This window comes from Scomber scombrus, chromosome 9 (assembly GCF_963691925.1).
Source record: "Scomber scombrus chromosome 9, fScoSco1.1, whole genome shotgun sequence".
Taxonomy (NCBI): domain Eukaryota; kingdom Metazoa; phylum Chordata; class Actinopteri; order Scombriformes; family Scombridae; genus Scomber; species Scomber scombrus.
Genome location: NC_084978.1, coordinates 272,540 through 297,255, shown reverse-complemented (window position 1 = coordinate 297,255; position 24,716 = coordinate 272,540). Strand labels below are relative to the sequence as shown.

At 45.1% G+C, this 24,716-nt stretch overlaps 1 protein-coding gene across 1 annotated transcript in view; it reads right to left on the bottom strand.

Annotated features, from left to right (window-relative positions):
- Nucleotides 1-24,716, bottom strand: part of abca1b (ATP-binding cassette, sub-family A (ABC1), member 1B) — a 58,405-nt gene that overhangs the window by 2,012 nt on the left and 31,677 nt on the right. Inside the window, 36 exon segments of the mRNA XM_062425850.1 lie at nt 73-207; nt 1,178-1,319; nt 1,949-2,055; nt 2,210-2,272; nt 5,400-5,517; nt 6,592-6,721; nt 7,509-7,632; nt 7,837-7,981; nt 8,355-8,470; nt 8,578-8,755; nt 9,241-9,410; nt 9,857-9,927; nt 10,089-10,204; nt 10,286-10,318; nt 10,791-10,885; nt 11,109-11,298; nt 11,432-11,530; nt 12,171-12,295; nt 12,394-12,542; nt 12,637-12,762; nt 13,016-13,067; nt 13,298-13,506; nt 13,633-13,705; nt 14,052-14,272; nt 14,351-14,628; nt 14,729-14,860; nt 15,555-15,729; nt 15,847-15,960; nt 16,368-16,572; nt 16,650-16,871; nt 17,011-17,233; nt 19,953-20,129; nt 20,815-21,020; nt 22,770-22,964; nt 23,167-23,283; nt 23,435-23,574. Coding sequence (XP_062281834.1) covers nt 73-207; nt 1,178-1,319; nt 1,949-2,055; nt 2,210-2,272; nt 5,400-5,517; nt 6,592-6,721; nt 7,509-7,632; nt 7,837-7,981; nt 8,355-8,470; nt 8,578-8,755; nt 9,241-9,410; nt 9,857-9,927; nt 10,089-10,204; nt 10,286-10,318; nt 10,791-10,885; nt 11,109-11,298; nt 11,432-11,530; nt 12,171-12,295; nt 12,394-12,542; nt 12,637-12,762; nt 13,016-13,067; nt 13,298-13,506; nt 13,633-13,705; nt 14,052-14,272; nt 14,351-14,628; nt 14,729-14,860; nt 15,555-15,729; nt 15,847-15,960; nt 16,368-16,572; nt 16,650-16,871; nt 17,011-17,233; nt 19,953-20,129; nt 20,815-21,020; nt 22,770-22,964; nt 23,167-23,283; nt 23,435-23,574 — 5,171 coding nt within the window.

The following is a 24,716-nucleotide window of genomic DNA, read 5'->3' as shown; positions in this document are numbered from 1 at the left end:
TGAGCAATCAGCAGACTCATTAATCATGCTTTTATTCTGAAGTGTGTAGAGTTATTTCCTGTGATGTCTCACCAGGAAGACGACGGGCGGCGCTCCGATCAGAGCCATGGCGGTGGACAGCTTCCTCATGTTTCCTCCGCTGTAACTTCCTGCTGCTTTATCGGCGTACTTCACCAGACCCAACTTCCTGATCCCCCACTCTGCCACCTGCCAATCAAACAGCATCATCATCATCATCATCATCACAGTATCCATGGTTTATATTGTTTTATACTGCCTTCCTTCACTTCTAATAACAGACTGATTACCTAAAGGTCTGTGTGTGTAAAAACGTGCAAACTTGACATCACCCACAAAAAATGTGTAACTGATCTATTAATGCAGCGCACGAGGTTTGCGTCTTTCAACTGTGCAAAATAATACATGTTGTTTATTTAGTAGTTTACAATAAAACTGCTAATATTACGTTCATCACGGTAAACTACTAAATGGACAGTGTGTATTATCCATAGACTGTATATAAGAAATGGACGTAACATCTGTGACGTCACCCATTGGTTTGTGGACTGCTGCTCGGAGGCCAATAGTATCGGATCTGAGCAGCGTCATCTTGACCATTTCAGGTGCATGCTGGGAAAAATAAAAACATGGATTCTACTTATATGGGCATCAGGAGGAGCATGAGGCGCCCTCCTGAACCTGTGAACCAATCAACCTGTCAATCACCACGTAGCCACGCCCTAATGCATACCCTGCTTTATCGTCACATATAAAATCAGGGAGGCCAAAATGTCCCAAATGAACATCATACTGCATTGAAGAAGGCTTTAAACTAGTGATTGAGACCATAAACACATTTTGAAAACGTTTACTGAGGTTAGAAATCAAGTGAGAAGTTGGTGAATTCTCCATTGACTTGTATAGAGACGGAAGTCCTTTTGACACCAAAACGGTCGCCCCCTGGTGGCCTTTTGATAGAATGCAGTTTTAAGTTACTTCCTGGTTGGCCTCATTTCAGAGGACCAGAACTCCCCACCTGGTTTTATCTCAGTGTTTGTAGGTCAGTGATGTCACGTTTACACACCTTTAGTAAATCAGACCCATAGTGTGTGTTTCCAGTGTGTAGTGTCAGTGTGTAGTGTCAGTGTGTAGTGTCAGTGTGTGTTTTGGGACTCACGTCGCACACTTCCCCCTCAGGAACTCCTCTCAGGACGGCGTACAGCTCCAGATGTTCTCTTCCTGTCAGCAGCTCGTTGATGGCATCAAACTGAGGACAGTAACCCATCTGCTGATGCACGGCATCGATCTCACGCAGGATGCTGAGAGCAGAGCAGGTATTATTATTATGTTTCTGTTATTAGTTTAACTTTTAAAAGAAAGCACTCAGCTGTTATTAGTATTAATATTAAACTGGTTTTAGTGGAGTTGGAACCAGCTGACACAGATTAGATGTTTGGGGCAACAGCTGATACTTCAGAGCAGCAAACAGTAAATATCTCTTCTCATGTCCCTCCTGTTTACGTGTGAAGGACCTGCAGGGGCCCCGAGCCGCAGGTTGAACCACATGCAGCCTGCAGCTTTAATTCTGGATAATTAGACGATGAAGAAACATTTCAGTTGTTTGGAGCTGAATGAAGATCTGCAACAAATAATCAGCTTAACCTGAAACTCTCTGCAGGTTTACCAGCGTTTGGTCATGTGATCAGACTTTATATAATACTTTATATAATATGGTGACAGGTTTTAATCCACTCTGGTTTCTCTCCCTGCTCTTTATATTAGAATCAGAGTTTCAGTGTGATGAATAATAATAATAATTAAACACATGAATCAGACTTCAGTGTTCAGTTCAGTTTCTGTCTGAGTTTAAAGATTTAATATTCAGTAATCTGCTCAGTCCTCAGATTATAACCAGCGGAGACCTTTGACCTTTGACCTTTGACCTCACCTCTTCCCTGCCAGGAAAGCTTCTCCACTCGTCACCAACGTGTCTCCGGTCAACATCTTAAAGGTCGTCGTCTTTCCTGCTCCGTTAACCCCGAGCAGCCCGAAGCACTGAGACACACACACACACACACACACACACACACACACAGAGTTAATCATTAAACACATAGTATTAATATAAATGTATATATATATGAACAGTATTACTAGACATGTATATATATAAAGTATTAATCAGACTCCTCAGTGAGAGCCTCTTCACCTCTCCAGGAGGAATCCCGACACACAGTCGATCCACCGCCGGCTTCTGCTTCCTCTTAAACACCTGCAGCACGTTAAAGGGTCAGTTCATCTCCTTTATCACAATCACTCACTTTATTTATATCACTTTTGTTAAATAGAAGCAGCAGAAGTGATTTAAATGACGTCAAATAGTTTGAATAAGCTGCAAAAACAATAAAACCATAAAAGATGAGATGAACTCAGTTATTGTCCTTCAGTCTGAGTCACAGCTTTAAACATCAGTTTCATTACAGGCTGAACTGTTAGATATTGTTTGTGTGTAATCTGCATTTTAATCTTAATGGTTATATTCTGCTGATCAGTTAAATAGATAAGGATCAAATTTACTTAAATAGAAACTGTAAATATGAATGATGCATAAAGACAGAGTCAGCTGTTCACACATGAAGGAGAAACATATTGATTCAGTGTTTTAATCTGATGGAAGCAGCCAGGTGATGAACACATGGAAGCAGCCAGGTGATGAACACATGGAAGCAGCCAGGTAATGAACACATGGAAGCAGCCAGGTAATGATCACATGGAAGCAGCCAGGTAATGATCACATGGAAGCAGCCAGGTGATGAACACATGGAAGCAGCCAGGTGATGAACACATGGAAGCAGCCAGGTGATGAACACATGGAAGCAGCCAGGTAATGAACACATGGAAGCAGTCAGGTAATGAACACATGGAAGCAGCCAGGTGATGAACACATGGAAGCAGTCAGGTAATGAACACATGGAAGCAGTCAGGTGATGAACACATGGAAGCAGCCAGGTAATGAACACATGGAAGCAGCCAGGTAATGAACACATGGAAGCAGCCAGGTAATGAACACATGGAAGCAGCCGGGTGATGAACACATGGAAGCAGCCGGGTAATGAACACATGGAAGCAGCCGGGTGATGAACACATGGAAGCAGCCGGGTAATGAACACATGGAAGCAGCCAGGTAATGAACACATGGAAGCAGCCAGGTAATGAACACATGGAAGCAGCCAGGTAATGAACACATGGAAGCAGCCAGGTAATGAACACATGGAAGCAGCCAGGTAATGAACACATGGAAGCAGCCAGGTGATGAACACATGGAAGCAGCCAGGTAATGAACACATGGAAGCAGCCAGGTAATGAACACATGGAAGCAGCCAGGTGATGATCACATGGAAGCAGCCAGGTAATGAACACATGGAAGCAGCCAGGTGATGATCACATGGAAGCAGCCAGGTGATGATCACATGGAAGCAGCCAGGTGATGAACACATGGAAGCAGCCAGGTGATGAACACATGGAAGCAGCCAGGTGATGAACACATGGAAGCAGCCAGGTAATGAACACATGGAAGCAGCCAGGTAATGATCACATGGAAGCAGCCAGGTAATGATCACATGGAAGCAGCCAGGTGATGAACACATGGAAGCAGCCAGGTGATGAACACATGGAAGCAGCCAGGTAATGATCACATGGAAGCAGCCAGGTAATGAACACATGGAAGCAGCCAGGTAATGATCACATGGAAGCAGTCAGGTAATGAACACATGGAAGCAGTCAGGTGATGAACACATGGAAGCAGCCAGGTAATGAACACATGGAAGCAGCCAGGTAATGAACACATGGAAGCAGCCAGGTAATGAACACATGGAAGCAGCCGGGTGATGAACACATGGAAGCAGCCGGGTAATGAACACATGGAAGCAGCCGGGTGATGAACACATGGAAGCAGCCGGGTAATGAACACATGGAAGCAGCCAGGTAATGAACACATGGAAGCAGCCAGGTAATGAACACATGGAAGCAGCCAGGTAATGAACACATGGAAGCAGCCAGGTAATGAACACATGGAAGCAGCCAGGTAATGAACACATGGAAGCAGCCAGGTGATGAACACATGGAAGCAGCCAGGTAATGAACACATGGAAGCAGCCAGGTAATGAACACATGGAAGCAGCCAGGTGATGATCACATGGAAGCAGCCAGGTAATGAACACATGGAAGCAGCCAGGTGATGATCACATGGAAGCAGCCAGGTGATGATCACATGGAAGCAGCCAGGTAATGAACACATGGAAGCAGCCGGGTAATGAACACATGGAAGCAGCCAGGTAATGAACACATGGAAGCAGCCAGGTGATGAACACATGGAAGCAGCCGGGTAATGAACACATGGAAGCAGCCGGGTGATGAACACATGGAAGCAGCCGGGTAATGAACACATGGAAGCAGCCAGGTAATGAACACATGGAAGCAGCCGGGTAATGAACACATGGAAGCAGCCAGGTAATGAACACATGGAAGCAGCCAGGTGATGATCACATGGAAGCAGCCAGGTGATGATCACATGGAAGCAGCCAGGTGATGAACACATGGAAGCAGCCAGGTGATGATCACATGGAAGCAGCCAGGTAATGATCACATGGAAGCAGCCAGGTAATGATCACATGGAAGCAGCCAGGTAATGATCACATGGAAGCAGCCAGGTAATGATCACATGGAAGCAGCCAGGTGATGAACACATGGAAGCAGCCAGGTAATGATCACATGGAAGCAGCCAGGTAATGATCACATGGAAGCAGCCAGGTGATGAACACATGGAAGCAGCCAGGTAATGATCACATGGAAGCAGCCAGGTAATGATCACATGGAAGCAGCCAGGTGATGAACACATGGAAGCAGCCAGGTAATGAACACATGGAAGCAGCCAGGTGATGATCACATGGAAGCAGCCAGGTAATGATCACATGGAAGCAGCCAGGTGATGAACACATGGAAGCAGCCAGGTGATGAACACATGGAAGCAGCCAGGTGATGAACACATGGAAGCAGCCAGGTGATGAACACATGGAAGCAGCCAGGTGATGAACACATGGAAGCAGCCAGGTGATGAACACATGGAAGCAGCCAGGTGATGAACACATGGAAGCAGCCAGGTGATGAACACATGGAAGCAGCCAGGTAATGATCACATGGAAGCAGCCAGGTGATGATCACATGGAAGCAGCCAGGTGATGAACACATGGAAGCAGCCAGGTGATGAACACATGGAAGCAGCCAGGTGATGAACACATGGAAGCAGCCAGGTAATGATCACATGGAAGCAGCCAGGTAATGATCACATGGAAGCAGCCAGGTAATGATCACATGGAAGCAGTGAGGCAGGTAAAACACACCTTGGTGAGCTGGCGGAGCTCCAGGATGTCTCCGTGTCCGAGGCCGTGGACGATCCTCTGTCTCTCTCGGGCAACGTCCTCGTCCTCCTCGCCAAGAGGACCCAGTTTGGTGAGTGTGCTGACGGGCCTGCAGACACACACACTGTGACTCATCTCATCTATAAACCTCCTCATCTCATCTATAAACCTCCTCATCTCATCTATAAACCTCCTCATCTCATCTATTAAACCTCCTCATCTCATCTATAAACCTCCTCATCTATAAACCTCCTCATCTCATCTATTAAACCTCCTCATCTCATCTATTAAACCTCCTCATCTCATCTATTAAACCTCCTCATCTCATCTATAAACCTCCTCATCTCATCTATTAACCTCCTCATCTCATCTATTAAACCTCCTCATCTCATCTATTAAACCTCCTCATCTCATCTATTAAACCTCCTCATCTCATCTATTAAACCTCCTCATCTCATCTATAAACCTCCTCATCTCATCTATTAAACCTCCTCATCTCATCTATTAAACCTCCTCATCTCATCTATAAACCTCCTCATCTCATCTATTAAACCTCCTCATCTCATCTATAAACCTCCTCATCTCATCTATAAACCTCCTCATCTCATCTATTAAACCTCCTCATCTCATCTATTAAACCTCCTCATCTCATCTATAAACCTTCTCATCTATTAAACCTCCTCATCTCATCTATTAAACCTCCTCATCTCATCTATAAGCTTCAGTCTGAAGGTTTTTACACAGACAGAAAACATGGTGATCTGCTGCCACCAAGTGGACAAAAACATGTACTGCAGCTTTAAATAAGCAGATAAACACAAATGTCTATTTGTGTGCGCATGTATTAATGTGTGTGTACAAATATGTGTGTGTGTGTATGTATATAAATGTGTGTGTGTATTTATATATGTGTGTGTGTATTTATGTGTGTGTGTGCGTGTATTTATATGTGTGTGTGTGTGTGTGTGTATTTATGTGTGTGTGTGTGTGTGTGTGTGTGTGTATAAATGTGTGTGTGTGTGTGTGTGTGTGTGTGTGTGTGTGTGTGTGTGTATTTATGTGTGTGTGTGTGTGTGTGTGTGTGTGTATAAATGTGTGTGTGTGTGTGTGTGTGTGTGTGTGTGTGTGTGTGTGTGTGTGTGTGTGCGTGTGTATTTATGTGTGTGTGTAATACCTGGGTTTAATGCAGAATCTGTACTGGATGAGGATGGTGATGATGAAGAACACCGCTCCCTCCACAGCCATGGCGAACAGGTTCTTTCCCACCATGTCCCACTCCAGAGGAGAGCGGAACCGGTTCTCACCTGCAACACAACAACACAGTCACACACCTGGAAGCAACACCTGACCAATCAGCTGCCAGGACCACACACAGGAAGCTCCTGGTCTGAAGAAGCCTGCATTCTGTGTAACGGCCAGCAGGGGGCGACTCCACTGGCTCAAGGAAGAAGTCAGATTGTATAGAAGTCTGTGAGGAAATGAGTCTACTTCTCTGTTTATTACCTCAGTAAACAGTTTCTTAATGAGTTTATTGTCTTAATCACTAGTATCAACTCTTCATTTAGTAAACCATGGTTCCATTTAGAGTCAAATAAACGATAAATCGGCGTATGCTTCAGCACGTCACTACTTTGTGATTGACAAGTTGCTACCATGGAGACAACATTGATAACATAATGTAACCATGATGTAACCCCAGATCCACAAAGTGAAGACATATCATTCGTTATTTCAGTTTTCAGTGTTTGGTTGAACTCAAACAGCCTCTGAGGTACATTTAGTTTGAATGGTTTTTAGCCTGTTTTTCAAGTCTAAAATATTCAATTTGATAATTTTCATGTCAAACAGACGTCTGCATCAACACTTGTTTAATCTCTGAAGTTAAACTGCTTCTTCAAAGTGAATATTTGCTCTTTAACAATAAGAGCGAGAGTTCATAAACTGAACCTGAATCTGTGAGTTTTAGACTTTTTGCAAATTTATGAAATAGCAATGAAGTCAGAACAACAAACACTGAATGAATATTAACAAGCTACATCACTGCAGTGTGTGTGTGTGTGTGTGTGTGTGTGTGTGTGTGTGTGTTTTTACCGAATCTCTCGAGGGCGTCGGCCATCGCCTGGTTCTTCACCATGTCGATGAGACCTCGACCGAGACAAAAGTGAGGGAAGATGAGGAGGACGTTCTTCAGGATGTCATTGATTCCTCCGATCTCCTGCAAACACACACACACACACACACACACACACACACACACACACACACACAGACACACACACACACACACACACACACACACACACACACACTCTTAATACTCATATACTTCAGCAAAGGCGTTAAAGTCGTTCAGATTGGTGGCACTTGGACAGTAGCTAGGAAAAACTCCCTTTCAACATGAAGAGTGAAAGTGACTCACGTTGTTTCCGAACAGCTCCATGACGAAGGTGGAGATGCTGCCGTTGATGCCGATGAGGATGTTGACGCTGGTGAGGACGACGTAGGCCGTGCTGGGGATCGTGAAGAAGAAGGAGGCCGGGTACATGAGCGGCGTGATGGACCATCTGGGAACACGAGGAGAGAAGAAACACATCAGAGCTCAGGATCGGTCATGAGAAACAGAAAATAATAGTTTATTATCATTATTACTGTTAAATAAAGTCTGATTGTTTCAGAGCTGCTGCAGAAAACATGATGTCAACAAGTCACAGTGAACTATTCTACTGATCAGCACTGACAGTAACTAGTAGTTGGGTGTAGTTGGTTATAGTCTGGTGTTGAGTTATGTAGTTGGGGGTATTTAGGTGTAGTTTGGGGTATATGGGTGTAGTTTGGGGTAGTTGGGTGTAGTTTGGGGTATTTAGGTGTAGTTTGGTGTAGTGTGGTGTAGTTTGGGGTATTTAGGTGTAGTCTGGGGTAGTTGGGTGTAGTTCGTACCCGTAGAGCAGCAGCAGCAGGGCGAGCACCGGCAGGTTGGTGGAGGAGACGTAGGCTTTTTGTTGAAAACAGATGAAGATGATGACGACCAGCGTTGCCGGGACGATGTAGTTACACTGCAGAGAGACAGAAACACAGCTTAGCAACACTCTGACACACACACACACACACACACACACACACACACACAGTGTTGGGAGGGTGCGCTTGTTTCGCGTCTCACCATGTCCCAGATGAAGTTGGCCACCCAGTAGAGCAGCGGCTGCACTCCGCTGATGAACTGCATGTGTTTGGCTTTGTTGACGCGCTCCTGGATGAGGAAGACCACGAAGCTGGCCGGGACGAAGGACATGGCGAAGATGACGCAGATGGACACCAGCACGTCCACAGAGGTCGTTACCCTGGAAACGAGTAAAGAGGGAGGCAACGTTTAACATGACACTCGTTACGGACTTTCTTTTATCACATTTCATCCAAACTAGCACCACAGTACTGACAGTAGTGCCTCAGGTGTATCTCAGGTCTATCTCAGGTCCATCTCAGGTGTATCTCAGGTGTATCTCAGGTGTATCTCAGGTGTATCTCAGGTGTCTCAGGTGTATCTCAGGTGTATCTCAGGTGTATCTCAGGTGTATCTCAGGTGTCTCAGGTGTATCTCAGGTCTATCTCAGGTCTATCTCAGGTGTCTCAGGTGTATCTCAGGTCTATCTCAGGTCCATCTCAGGTGTATCTCAGGTGTATCTCAGGTGTATCTCAGGTGTATCTCAGGTGTCTCAGGTCTATCTCAGGTCTATCTCAGGTGTCTCAGGTGTATCTCAGGTGTATCTCAGGTGTCTCAGGTGTATCTCAGGTGTATCTCAGGTGTATCTCAGGTGTGTGGACTTACAGTGCAACCTGGGACAGCTGCTCCTTGGTGAGGTTCAGCGGGTGGTTGAAGGCACTGATGCCGTACTTGCTGGGATCTTCTCCTTCGGGCAGGTTTGCTCTCAGGATGCCGTTATTCATCACGTTGATGAAGGAGCCGATGCTGTGCCAGCCTTTGTTGTTGAACCAGATCTGAACACATCACATCATCGTTTAATCATCATTTATTCACCAGGAATCAAAACTCTGCAAAGACTTAAAGGACGTCAGAGTCTTTCTGCTCACTGAACCATTATTTCCATTATTGATTAATCTGTTCATTGTTTTCTGGATGAATTGATCAGTCTATAAAATGTGAAAAATGTTGGTCACTGTTTCCCAAAGCTGTCCTCAAAACTCAGGTAAGTCTCAGGTATGTAACTAACTGTTTACCACTCAGGTTACTGTCATAGAAGACTTAACTGATATTAATTGATCATTTAAATAGTTGGCAAATAATTGTCAGTAACTCAACTAATTGTTGCATCTATACATTTTTCTTTAATTACACTTCAGGTGATATTTATTAAAGTGCTTTTAAATCTCATGTTCTTCATAATAAAGGAACGTTTAAAGTGCGTCTGCAGCAGTTTTCTCACCTTCACGTTGTTCTTTGTGTCCAAACCGTTGATGAAACCTGACAGACTGTCGAGGAATCGATCTGCAGCGGCTCCCTGCAACAAACACAACACTCACATTTAACATTTGTAGGCCTGCAAAGAAACATCTTTATTATCGATGACTTAATTAATCATTTGATTCAACAATAACATTTCTGATCAACAGCAAATAATGAAAACATGTCAGTTGTGAAAATAAAGGAACCGGAGCAGAAACTCACCTTCTTTAGTTCAAAGATCTTTCGGACTCGTCTGATGGCGTCATCGATCTCATTGGCCGGTGGGAGGACCTGAGTGCTCCTGGCGCCCAATGAGAAGCCTCCGTACCTGCAGACAGAACAAGTCCATTAGAAACACTCCAGACACACAGTTTCATTAATGAGTGAAGATGAAAGAAAAGAGACGTACCTGAACTCATTCACCCAAACTTTGTTCTTCAAACTGTGGAAACAAACATTTAGAAAGTTTAGTGAGTGACAAACATCTTTATTCTGTCTCTCAGCTGTTCTGTCTCTCAGCTGTTCTGTCTCTCAGCTGTTCTGTCTCTCAGCTGTTCTGTCTCTCAGCTGTTCTGTCTCTCAGCTGTTCTGTCTCTCTGCTGTTCTGTCTCTCTGCTGTTCTGTCTCTCAGCTGTTCTGTCTCTCTGCTGTTCTGTCTCTCTGCTGTTCTGTCTCTCTGCTGTTCTGTCTCTCAGGTGTTCTGTCTCTCTGCTGTTCTGTCTCTCAGGTGTTCTGTCTTTCTGCTGTTCTGTCTCTCTGCTGTTCTGTCTCTCTGCTGTTCTGTCTCTCTGCTGTTCTGACTCTCTGCTGTTCTGTCTCTCAGGTGTTCTGTCTCTCTGCTGTTCTGTCTCTCAGCTGTTCTGTCTCTCAGCTGTTCTGTCTCTCTGCTGTTCTGTCTCTCAGGTGTGTCTCACCTCTTGCCGATGATCTGAGCGTAGGTCTTCACCAGGTAGTCGGAGATGTTTCTTCCTGTCAGGTTCTGCAGCGAGTCGGTGGCGCTCAGCTTCATCTGAACAACAAAATATTTATTATATTTAATATTTAACGTCCAAACTGCACAGACATGTTGAAGTCTGGTTCGTGAGTTTAACGGATGCAAAGTAAAATCCACATGTGCCTGTTTATCAGTGTGTGGATCCAAATATGATAAAAACTAATTTAACTAAATTCAACTGAAACATGAAATCAGATGATAACAGGACATCAGATAGGAGTGATGGTGTGTGTCTCACCTCGAGCGGCGGCAGTCCTCCGGCTCCTGGAGGACACTCCGGCAGCATCCTCTTCTTCCCGTCGCAGGTGCAGGAGCAGGCAGGAGACGGATCCTCCATGGTCCAGTTCCCGGAGCTGAAGAGCTGCTGGACGCTCTCTGGGACCTCCGGAGTGAGCCAGTCCTCGTCGCCCATCGTACACGGAGCCTCTCTGAAGGGAGGAAGACATGAGACAAAATGATCAACTGACGAGATCACTGAGCGCTTCTTTAAAGTCTAAAATAGTGCAGAGTGACTTCAGCCATTAACACAGTGAGCTGCTGTGTTGGTGAAGATGTTCTTACGGTATTGAATATCCGTCCATGCAGCGAGTCCCGAAGCCCGGAGCGTCCTGCAGAGCGTTCAGTAACTTCTGCATGTTGGCGTCTCCGGGAGCGTCGTCACTGATACACACACACACAGTTAATTCATATAATAAAGACACTTGGTTCATCACATCATTTAAGTTATATATGTTATAACCAGGCGGGGAGTTCTGGTCCTCTGAAATGATGCCAACGAGGAAGTAACTTAAAACTGCATTCTATCAAAAGGCCACCAGGGGGCGACCGTTTTGGTGTCAAAAGGACTTCCGTCTCTATACAAGTCAATGGAGAATTCACCAACTTCTCACTTGATTTCTAACCTCAGTAAACGTTTTCAAAATGTGTTTATGGTCTCAATCGCTAGTTTAAAGCCTTCTTCAATGCAGTATGATGTTCATTTGGGACATTTTGGCCTCCCTGATTTTATATGTGACGATAAAGCAGGGTATGCATTAGGGCGTGGCTACGTGGTGATTGACAGGTTGATTGGTTCACAGGTTCAGGAGGGCGCCTCATGCTCCTCCTGATGCCCATATAAGTAGAATCCCTGTTTTTATTTTTCCCAGCATGCACCTGAAATGTTCAAGATGCCGCTGCTCAGATCCGATACTATTGGCCTCCGAGCAGCAGTCCACAAACCAATGGGTGACGTCATGGATGTTACGTCCATTTTATATACAGTCTATGGTTATATTCAGTAGTTAGAGGCAGCCGGTACCTGATGAAGGTGACCTGGTCCTCGTACATCCAGGGCTGCAGCTCCAGACTTGGGTACTTTCCAAACGGAGGGACGATGAGACTGAAGACGAGAGCGATGCAGACGAACACGGCAGGAAGAACGATCTGAGAGCCAAACAGCACATTTTAAAATTAAATGAAAAGACGAGTCGACGGGAATCATTTGAGATGTTGCTGCTGCAGCCAATCAGAGCGCAGCGTACCTGAGCGAAGAAGCCCTTCCTGGAGCGCCGAGCGAACAGGAAACGTTTCCACATGAGAGCGATGAACTGCTGCTTCTTCAGGCTCCAGCCGCTCATCTGGTAAGATCCTTTCCCATCAGAGCAGGTGAGCCAGTCCGTCTCTCTGCACTCTGTCACATGACACACGGAGAAGGTGATTACCTGCTGGTACTGTAACTCAGTGTGTGTGTGTGTGTGTGTATGTGTGTGTGTGTGTGTGTGTACCTGGGTCTCCTTCTGATTCGTTGCAGTCGTTGTTGTCGTCCTCAGTTAAAGGTTTCAGGCAGCTCTGATGGTCTCCTCCTCCGAAGGCGTGAGTTCTCCTCCGCCGCCGGACAGGAAGTGTACCGTCTATACACACACACACACAATCAATATACAGCTGGATATTTTCATCTGCTTCTATTAATTGATTTTGTCTTAATAACCAAAGACTTTATTTTATGTCATTATTAACATGTTGTATCTTTGTGCTAAAGTACTAACAGTCTGTTAGTCTTCATGTGTTGTATGTTCGGCATGTACAACATAAATACTCTAATAATTATGCATCTATCATTACTGTCTGTGGATGAATAGTCAGAGGTCAAAGGTCACTGCTCACCTGAAGGCACTTCAGTGTCCACTCCGTTATCTTCGGCCACTTTCAGGAAAATCTAGAAAAACAAGACACATGATCAGGTTTGATTCATGTCGTCTCTTCTTTACTTCTTTACTTCCTGTTTGCTCTGTGAAAGACTTTGATCCTCCTCCTCCTGATCCTCCTCCTCCTCCTCCTCCTCCTCCTCCTCCTCCTCCTCCTCCTCCTCCTCCTCCTCCTCCTCCTCCTCCTCCTCCTCCTCCTCCTCCTCCTCCTCCTCCTCCTCCTCCTCCTCCTCCTCCTCACCTCCTCCAGTGTGGTGTCTGACACTCCGTAGCTGGAGATGCCGAGGTCGGCCAGCTTGCTGTCCAGGTCTTTGAAGAGCTTGACGAAGGCTCCGTCCTTGGCGGCGCTGTACGGCAGGACGTAGGTGAACTCGTGTCCCTGATCCTCCACCAGACGGGCGGCGGGGACGTGACGCAGGATCAGACCGGAGACCAGAGACACGTCCGCCGGGACGAAGGGGACGTCACAGATAGACGCAGCGGGGCCGTTCTCTGAGGACAGAGACACGAGAAGCAGAGAGTTAGATTCACCTGAAGCAGAAGCAACGGAAGGCTGTGCAGAAACAGAGAGCTCACCGATGGTGGCAGCCTCACTTTCATGTTCGCTGCCGAGTCCGGCGTCGCTGCTGCTGACCGAAGCGGATTCCTCCTCCTGAGACACCAACACAGGACAGAGTAATGTTTAAACTTCCTCCTGTTCATACTGACTATTAAAAGATGCATTCACAGTTCATATAAACACCTGACTGCTGGTTTTAACACAGATTAGAAGAACTGTGAACTTTTCCTTTAAGTGTTTCACTAACATGAAGTCAAACAGCTGCAGGATTCAGCAGTGAAGCTCAGACTGTAAATCAGAGTCAAATATAAATGTAGCTTTACAGGGGAACTTCTTTACTGTTCCTATATTCCCCCTTTTTTTCCTCATCTTGCCGACCCTATCATACTACATGCACAGTGATGTAATGTGTCAGTGATGTCAGCGGCGGCGGTACCTTCTTGGTGAAGGAAACGGTGCTGGAGGAGTTCCTGCGGGAGCTGAGCGACGGCTCCGGCTCCTTCTTCACCAGCGTCAGGTAGTAGCCGGTCCCCAGCTGGTTCTTCAGGTACAGAGACGAGCCCACGCAGCACAGCTTCCCGTGGGAGATGATGGCGATGCGGTCGCCGAGGATGTCGGCTTCGTCCATGTGGTGCGTGGACAGGATGATGGTCCGATCTGAGGAGCGGCGGGACGTTAAACACCAGTACGCAGCGGCCAATGGGACTGATGAAAAGGACCAACAGAGACACCTACCCTGTCTGTAGTTCAGCAGCAGATCCCAGATTCCTCTGCGAGCGTACGGGTCGACTCCGGCCGTGGGCTCGTCCAGGATCACGACCTTTGACCCTCCGACGAAGGCCAGCGCCACAGACAGCTTCCTCTGCATGCCGCCGGATAGCGTGCTGGTCCTGGCGTTGCGTTTGTGCGGCAGGCCGGTGTCCTTCAGGATCTGCTCGATCTCACCTTTCACCTGCTCCTCCGACAGACCTTTGAGCCGGGCGTAGAACCAGATGTGCTCCTCCACTGTCAGCCTGCAGGGGGTGCCACAACACAGCAACAGGGTCACACTGTGAGCTGAAGGAAGACTCTTAAAAAGGATTAACATGGACTGACGAGGTCCAGCAGACTCACATGCTGAAGAGGACGTTGTGCTGAGGACAGACTCCCAGACTCTGGCGGATGGCGCTCAGCTCCGTCCGGATGTCTCTGCCCAGGATGTAGGCGGTGCCCGAAGTGGGCGGGAACAGGCCGGTCAGGATGGACCTGCAGGGAATCAATCAATCAATCAATCAATCTATGTTTAAGACTGTACCTGTACCTAACCCTGACCCTGTACCTGTACCCCTACTTGTGTTCGTCTATCTGTTCTTGTCTCTGTACGTGTGCATGAATCACTCTCTGGTAGCGAGTATCAGTACTCGATTACTTTAAAGTATCAACCAAAATAAATCGATACCAAGTAGTATGGAAACCCGTCTCCCATCAATCGATACCTGCAATCGATCCTTTTTGCACCCAGAGCTGAAAATATGATATTTATATGGACTTGCTCACAGCCAATCAATGCAAGTGTTGTTGGATTTAATGCATCATGTGATTGGTCCACTGCCACAGCAGCTACAACCCGTCTGGTGGTGGTGAAGTCGTGGTGAATCTGAGTTAACACGCTTAGCAGTTCAGCAGCCAAGATGCCACCTAAACGCTGTAAAGTGAGTCTACACTACACACCGGATAACAGCAAGAACACTAAATGTGTTAATGGGAATCTAATGAAGTACTCAGCTGGTATCAGGATCTCTTTAAGGTTACTTGGATTGGACAGTTCTACCGGTCTCTGTACCTTTACTTTCATTATCAATTAATCTGTTATTATTTTCTACATTAATTGATTAGTCGTTGTCAGAAATAGTGAAACATGTGGAGCAGTGTTTCTCCACAAACCGGGTTCTTCACTCACATGGTCGTGGTCTTCCCGGCTCCGTTGTGTCCCAGGAAGGAGGTGATCTGTCCCTCGTAGAAGCCGAGCGTCAGTCCGTCCACCGCCAGCTTCTTCCCGTGGCGGTACACCTTCACCAGGTTCTCGATGTAAACGCCGGGCTCCAGGTGAGCCGGTTCCTCCTCTATACACACAGCTGCAAACAGTGCACATATGAAACTAATCAGCTGGACTTACTTTCACTCTGATCTTTATGTTACAGACTTCGTTTCTGTAGCGCCCCCCGGTGGTCACTCTGTGTAACGGCACTCACCTCCATGGTTTCCTTTCCGCTTCAGAGGGACTTTGGTGGACGTTGCGTGTTTCTGACCGAGCCAGTAGGACTTGCTGAAGGGGAAATACCACGGCCGAGGAATCCCGTACTGCCCTGAGACACACAGCACACATTTATTAACATTTATAAGAGTTAAACATTCAGTCACTTCTAAATAACTAGAAGAGTAAAAGATGACTTCTGTGGGAAATAAGACAAAGACATTCAAAAGTCTTATTTCATCCCACCAACAGTCCAAAAATACATTTTATTCACTGTCATAGAAAAGCAGAAAATATTCACACAAGAGGCCAAATCAGAAAATATTTGTTTAAGAAAAGACTTTAAAGCCTCTGAAATCAGCTCGAAATAGTAAAAATACAGCTGATAACAAATTCAACATTTAAGAGTTAAGATAATAAATCAGCTGATCAGCATTAATTAAAACAATCCTTTAAATGTGTCAACACATTAAACTCAGAACAGCTGAGTGATATCTTAAAGACGGCGTCTGTGCTGACCTGGGAACACGGCCTCGATGTACCAGGTGAGAACGCCGTACAGGAAGGAGTCGATGTACATCATGACGATGGCGGAGCGGAGGCTGAAGTCGTCCTCCTCCAGCGGACTCGACACCAGGTTCTTCCACTGGATCCCGACTCCTTGCTCCTCGAACAGAGCGAAGTACTCGCAGCCGAACCCGAACGCCACGGGAGACAGGAGGCTCTGCGGGAGGAAGGGGAAACGTGACTCACTCTGTCCAATAAGAGCACAGCATCACAGCGTATGAAACGACGACTTACAGCGAAGACTTTGGCTCCGTAGCCAATGTAGTCCTGCCAGGCCACGCAGAGCACGTAGGGCAGGTAGAGCGTGAAGTAGATGATTCCTCCGCAGGCGGCCGCCAGGTTAGCACGCGCAAACGCTGTGCTGAGCAGGAAACACTGCATGATGGTTACCACGGCGAAGGATCCCAGGAAGAGGAAGACCACACCGGGGTCGCTGTATGGAAGCAGGTTCCCTTTCTGAAGGAGGCACAACAAGTTCAGATCAGTCGTTAGAAAAGAAAATAAATCCAGATGAATGATTAACTGAAGACAACCAGACTTTTATTCTATCACTATTAATTCATTACAGATCTGCCAGCCTCTGATATGTGCTCACCTTGAGCAGCAGCACCAGCAGCCCGGCGCTGATCAGCAGAGGAATCAGGCTGCTGATGAACCAGCTGAACCACAGGATGCCGTTATCCAAACCCATGATCCTCATCGTCTCCTTCAGTCGAGCCTCCTTCTCGTACACCACGCTCTTCAGGATGATCGCCACCGAGTACATCCAGGCCAGAGTCATGAAGAGAGGCATGGAGCGGCTCATCACCCGCAGGAAGCTGACACACATGGACAGGTAGGTAGATTAGATAAGATAGATGGATAGATGGGTAGATAGGTGGATAGGTGGATAGATAGGTAGATAGGTGGATAGGTGGATAGGTGGATAGATAGGTGAATGGATTCCAGCAGCTCAAAGTAAACATAAAAGTAATAAAGCAACAAACAGCAGACCATAAAAAGAGGTGTCAGAGTAAATTAAACCATCACCAAGATAAACCAGATGTAATGTCTATAAATAAATAAGGATATTAAAAACACCTGACCTAATAAAGTTCAGGTTAAACATCATTATCCTGGTTAAACACATTATCCTGGTTAAACACATTATCCTGGTTAAACACATTATCCTGGTTAAACATCATTATCCTGGTTAAACATCATTATCCTGGTTAAACACATTATCCTGGTTAAACACATTATCCTGGTTAAACACATTATCCTGGTTAAACATCATTATCCTGGTTAAACACATTATTCTGGTTAAACATCATTATCCTGGTTAAACACCATTATCCTGGTTAAACATCATTATCCTGGTTAAACACATTATCCTGGTTAAACACATTATCCTGGTTAAACATCATTATCCTGGTTAAACACATTATCCTGGTTAAACACATTATCCTGGTTAAACAACATTATCCTGGTTAAACATTATTATCCTGGTTAAACACCATTATCCTGGTTAAACACCATTATCCTGGTTAAACACATTATCCTGGTTAAACAACATTATCCTGGTTAAACATCATTATCCTGGTTAAACATCATTATCCTGGTTAAACACCATTATCCTGGTTAAACACCATTATCCTGGTTAAACACCATTATCCTGGTTAAACACATTATCCTGGTTAAACAACATTATCCTGGTTAAACACATTATCCTGGTTAAACACATTATCCTGGTTAAACACATTATCCTGGTTAAACACATTATCCTGGTTAAACATCATTATCCTGGTTAAACACCATTATCCTGGTTAAACACATTATCCTGGTTAAACAACATTATCCTGGTTAAACATCATTATCCTGGTTAAACACATTATCCTGGTTAAACACATTATCCTGGTTAAACATCATTATCCTGGTTAAACATCATTATCCTGGTTAAACACATTATCCTGGTTAAACACCATTATCCTGGTTAAACACATTATCCTGGTTAAACAACATTATCCTGGTTAAACATCATTATCCTGGTTAAACATCATTATCCTGGTTAAACACCATTATCCTGGTTAAACACCATTATCCTGGTTAAACACCATTATCCTGGTTAAACACATTATCCTGGTTAAACAACATTATCCTGGTTAAACACATTATCCTGGTTAAACATCATTATCCTGGTTAAACACATTATCCTGGTTAAACACATTATCCTGGTTAAACATCATTATCCTGGTTAAACAACATTATCCTGGTTAAACACATTATCCTGGTTAAACATCATTATCCTGGTTAAACAACATTATCCTGGTTAAACACCATTATCCTGGTTAAACACATTATCCTGGTTAAACATCATTATCCTGGTTAAACATCATTATCCTGGTTAAACACATTATCCTGGTTAAACATCATTATCCTGGTTAAACATCATTATCCTGGTTAAACACCATTATCCTGGTTAAACACCATTATCCTGGTTAAACACCATTATCCTGGTTAAACACATTATCCTGGTTAAACATCATTATCCTGGTTAAACATCATTATCCTGGTTAAACACCATTATCCTGGTTAAACATCATTATCCTGGTTAAACATCATTATCCTGGTTAAACACATTATCCTGGTTAAACATCATTATCCTGGTTAAACACCATTATCCTGGTTAAACATCATTATCCTGGTTAAACACATTATCCTGGTTAAACAACATTATCCTGGTTAAACACATTATCCTGGTTAAACATCATTATCCTGGTTAAACACATTATCCTGGTTAAACACATTATCCTGGTTAAACATCATTATCCTGGTTAAACAACATTATCCTGGTTAAACACATTATCCTGGTTAAACATCATTATCCTGGTTAAACAACATTATCCTGGTTAAACACCATTATCCTGGTTAAACACATTATCCTGGTTAAACATCATTATCCTGGTTAAACATCATTATCCTGGTTAAACACATTATCCTGGTTAAACATCATTATCCTGGTTAAACATCATTATCCTGGTTAAACACCATTATCCTGGTTAAACACCATTATCCTGGTTAAACACCATTATCCTGGTTAAACACATTATCCTGGTTAAACATCATTATCCTGGTTAAACATCATTATCCTGGTTAAACACCATTATCCTGGTTAAACATCATTATCCTGGTTAAACATCATTATCCTGGTTAAACACATTATCCTGGTTAAACATCATTATCCTGGTTAAACACCATTATCCTGGTTAAACATCATTATCCTGGTTAAACACCATTATCCTGGTTAAACATCATTATCCTGGTTAAACATCATTATCCTGGTTAAACATCATTGTCCTGGTTAAACACATTATCCTGGTTAAACACATTATCCTGGTTAAACACCATTATCCTGGTTAAACAACATTATCCTGGTTAAACATCATTATCCTGGTTAAACACATTATCCTGGTTAAACATCATTATCCTGGTTAAACACATTATCCTGGTTAAACACATTATCCTGGTTAAACACCAGCAGACTCTGAGCTTCCTTACATGTCATCTACGTAACACGGGTACGGCATCTGCTGGATGTAGACGCCTGTCTTCTCCTTGGTGCCCGTCATCGCCCTGATGATGCCTTGCTCGATAACGTCCTGCAGGTAGGAGAACCCGCCCCAGATGTACCGCATGTCCTCAAACGGGTCAGCACGAGGACCTGGGTCCCAGTACCTGAAGAAGGACAAGTATAGTCCTGTTAGTCTGACAGAACCAGAACCAGAACCAGAACCAGCAGATTCATAAACAGTTTCTATCCACAACCTCATTAACCTTTGTGTCGTCCTCCCGGGTCAAATTGACCCCGTCTGTTTCGACTGTTCCTTCTTTCCTCCCTTACTTCCTTCCGTCTGTTCTTCCTCCCTCCCTCCTTCTCACTTTTCTTCCTTCCTCCCTACTTCTTTCCTTCCCTCCTTCCTTCCTTTATTTCCTTCCCTCCTCCCTTCCTTTCTCATACCTTCCTTCCTTCTTTCCTCCATCCTTCCTTCCACCCTTCCGTCTTTCCTTCCCTCCTTCCTTCCTCCCTCCTTCCCTCCCTTCCTTCCTTCCTTCTTCCTCCCTTCCTTCCTTCTTCCTTCCAGCCTTCCTTCCTTCCTTTCCTTCTTTCTTCCTTCCTCCCTTCCTTCCAAACACAGATAATAAACCCTTCACACCTGTTCTGCATTTTAAATTGTTGTATTAATTTATTTATTGTATGTGTACCACAGTGGAGTAGCACTCTTAATCTCGTTGTACTGTAATGTACAATAAACAACAAAGGCTTTAAATTCAATTCAATAGAAGCACAGTGTCTCTGAATAACTACTACAGTGTGTGTGTGTGTGTGTGTGTGTGTGTGTGTGTGTGTGTGTGTCCTTACGCGTCTTTGATCTTATTGGTCCGCTCCACGTTGTCGATGTCCATGCGGATCTTGTAGTTGAGTTTGTGCGGCAGCTCGGTGGCGTTGGCGGCGACATCGGGGAACACGATGCCGGCCCAGAACCTCCTGTCCTCCAGCAGCAGCATGGACTCGTTCACCAGCTTCTCCTCGGTGGAGACCGGCTCCAGCTTGTCCAGGTTCACACACTGAGCCACAGAGAGGGACGGGTCAGGTCATGTGACAGTGAATCCACATCAGGGACATTAACACTTACACGTCTTTCTCTACACGGCTCATAAGTCTCATAAGTCAGAACTAATGTATAAACCCGTCACCTTACTAAACGGACCTGTTGATAACACTGCTGCCTTATCGCTCATATATGTTTTATCTGTTTCTACTTGTTCCTGCTAGTCTGTCTTTGTGTTTGCTGTTAAATGGTAAATGTTCTGTACTTATATAGAACCTTTCTAGTCTACATCTCATTCACACACATTCATACACTGATGGCAGGAGCTACCACACAGGGAGCCAACCTGCTCATCAGAGGAAGCTAACCATTCATACACCGTTGGCATAGCAACGGGAGCAATTTGGGGTTAAGTGTCTGCCCAAGGACACATTGACATGTAGACTGGAGGAGACGGGAATCGAACCGCCAATCTTCTAATTGGAGGACGACCCGCTCTACCTGCTGATCCACAGCCTCCCGTTAAAATGTCTTGTTGCCTTGTTGACCCGTTTTATTTTGTCATGTTTTTCTTCTGTCTGTTTATGCAGCTGTTGTCCTGCTTCTTGTTTGATTGTTGCTCATGTGTGTTATGTTCATGTTCATGTTCATGTTCATGTTCATGTTCATGTTCATGTTCATGTTCATGTTCATGTTCATGTTTATGTTTATGTTTATGTGTGCTCCTGTCTAACTGCTCTGTAACTGTTTGATCAGTCATAGTTTGCTTTGCTCTTTCTCTCTGCTGCTTATGTCACTGAGTGTTTTATACTTATTGTAACTCACTTGTCTTATAATGTTTTTAAATCTGTTGCTTGATCTTGATTTTAGGCTGCTAACTCACAGCCGCATTCTGGCATATTTACAGATCTGGTTATTAATAAGCACCGTCCCTGACAAATAAACTAATAAAATAAAAAATGAAAATAAAAACAAACCCAGCTGGTACAGATCATGTGACCCTGATCAGCTGCTGATTGACGATCATTTACAGTTTTTATTGCATCCTTTTTGAGTTCATTGGCCTATTTTATTTTATTTGTTTATTTGATAGATACGATGCTCATTAATCAACAGACCAGATGCTGTAAATAAGTCAGTTAGCTGTGTGTCTCTGGCCAGCTGTTAAGAAGGCGACCTGGAATAGTATAATAATAAACACATGACTGGGTCCATGCATACGGCCCAGCTGTGGTTACACATTACACACAACAACAACAACAACAACAACAACAACAACAACAACAACCATTAACCAAAAAACTAAACGATTAATTAAATTAGTAAAATGCAGATTTCATACATAGTGAAAAGTAATCACATGGTCAAACAGCTTGAGAAGTACCAGGAATCAGGAGGTGACTTCATATGATGTTTGGTTTGCATTAAGCCATGTTTAGAGTTTAGATTTAAAAGTTAGATAGTTGTTTCTCTCCTTTAACTCAGAGGGAAAAACTACTGCAGTAACTATTCCAGCAGCTCGAGGTGAGAGCCTTAAAGACGAGGCAACCATCACTAAAACGTTTGAAATGGTCTAAATCAATGATATGCTATGTGGCGTTGGTGGGTTAGTGTTTCTAATGTCTGCTGGTAAAGGGACTCAGCTGTTATTGCAGCATAAAGAGTTTGGCTGCAGGAAGTTGGCGAGGTTAAATTTCAACTTAAGCTGCTTCTGAAAAGACAGACTTGAGTCAAACAGTGAGTTCAGACTCTGGGTGACACTGACCTCCATGAAGCGGGAGATGCTCATGATGGCCTGGTCGGTCTCGTTGAACACGTCCCTCCAGGTGAGAGCGCTGCCCGGCGGACGGTGGTCCTCCGCCTGCTTGGACAGGAACATGGACACGTCGGTTACGGTCCAGTCGGTTTCAGACAGCTGAGCGTGGAAGACTTTGGCGGTGACGTTGTTCCTCAGCAGCGTCTGCAGGACACACAGGAAGCAGAGTCAGGATCAGCTGCTCTATGACATCATCTCTCTTTAACCTGCCGATTACTGATCCCACTAAACTTGTTCCTATGTTTCATCTTCAGAAACTTTCTATCATGAACTGTATTCCTACTGTCAGTGACTCAATCACAACTTTGAACTGGAGGAGGAGGAGGAGGAGGAGGAGGAAGGTTACCCTGATCAGGTCCATCTGCTCACTGTTCTCCATGAAGTTCCACACTTTGGGTCTCATCTCTTCCCACATTCCTCCCAGGTCCCTGAACACACCGAGCTCCTGGAACGTCCGGTTCACCTGAACGCACCACAGAGACAGAGACAGGTGAGACAGGTGCAGGTGAGACAGGTGCAGGTGAGACAGGTGCAGGTGAGACAGGTGCAGGTGAGACAGGTACAGGTGAGACAGACACAGGTGAGACAGGTGCAGGTAAGACAGGTGCAGGTACCTCGTGGATGACCCTCTGAGTAGCGGGGGTGTGAGGAGTGTACAGGATCTTTCCCATCAGCAGCGGTTTCAGCGCCTGCCAGATCATCCTGGACATCGGGTTCGAGTCCATGTTCTTCACCAGACTGTTACAGTACGGAGCTGCAGGGACAAGAACACATCAGCATCACTGGAGGTTCCTCTGAATGTTCCTCTCAATGTTCCTCTCAATGTTCCTCTCAATGTTCCTCTGAATGTTCCCCTAAATGTTCCTCTGAATGTTCCTCTCAATGTTCCTCTGAATGTTCCCCTGCATGTTCCTCTGAATGTTCCCCTAAATGTTCCTCTGAATGTTCCTCTGAATGTTCCTCTAAATGTTCCCCTGCATGTTCCTGTGAATGTTCCCCTAAATGTTCTTCTGAATGTTCTTCAACATCAGGTCTAAATGTTCCTCAGCCTCTAAAAGCAGAACCTACAGTATCTAGTGAAACTGCAGATGTGTTGGACGTGTTGGATGTGTTGGATGTGTTGGATGGGTTGGACGTGTTGGACGGGTTGGACGTGTTGGATGTGTTGGATGTGTTGGATGGGTTGGACGTGTTGGACGGGTTGGATGTGTTGGATGTGTTGGATGGGTTGGATGTGTTGGATGTGTTGGATGGGTTGGACGTGTTGGATGTGTTGGACGTGTTGGATGGGTTGGATGTGTTGGATGTGTTGGATGGGTTGGATGTGTTGGATGGGTTGGACGTGTTGGACGGGTTGGATGTGTTGGATGTGTTGGATGGGTTGGATGTGTTGGATGTGTTGGATGTGTTGGACGTGTTGGATGTGTTGGATGGGTTGGATGTGTTGGACGTGTTGGACGTGTTGGACGTGTTGGACGTGTTGGATGTGTTGGACTTGTTGGACTTGTTGGATGTGTTGGATGGGTTGGATGTGTTGGATGTGTTGGACGTGTTGGACGTGTTGGACGTGTTGGATGTGTTGGATGTGTTGGATGTGTTGGACGTGTTGGACGTGTTGGACGTGTTGGACGTGTTGGATGTGTTGGACGTGTTGGATGTGTTGGACGTGTTGGACGTGTTGGACGTGTTGGACGTGTTGGATGTGTTGGATGGGTTGGACGTGTTGGACGTGTTGGACGGGTTGGACGTGTTGGATGTGTTGGACGTGTTGGACGTGTTGGATGTGTTGGACGTGTTGGATGTGTTGGATGGGTTGGACGTGTTGGACGTGTTGGACGGGTTGGACGTGTTGGATGTGTTGGACGTGTTGGACGTGTTGGACGTGTTGGACGTGTT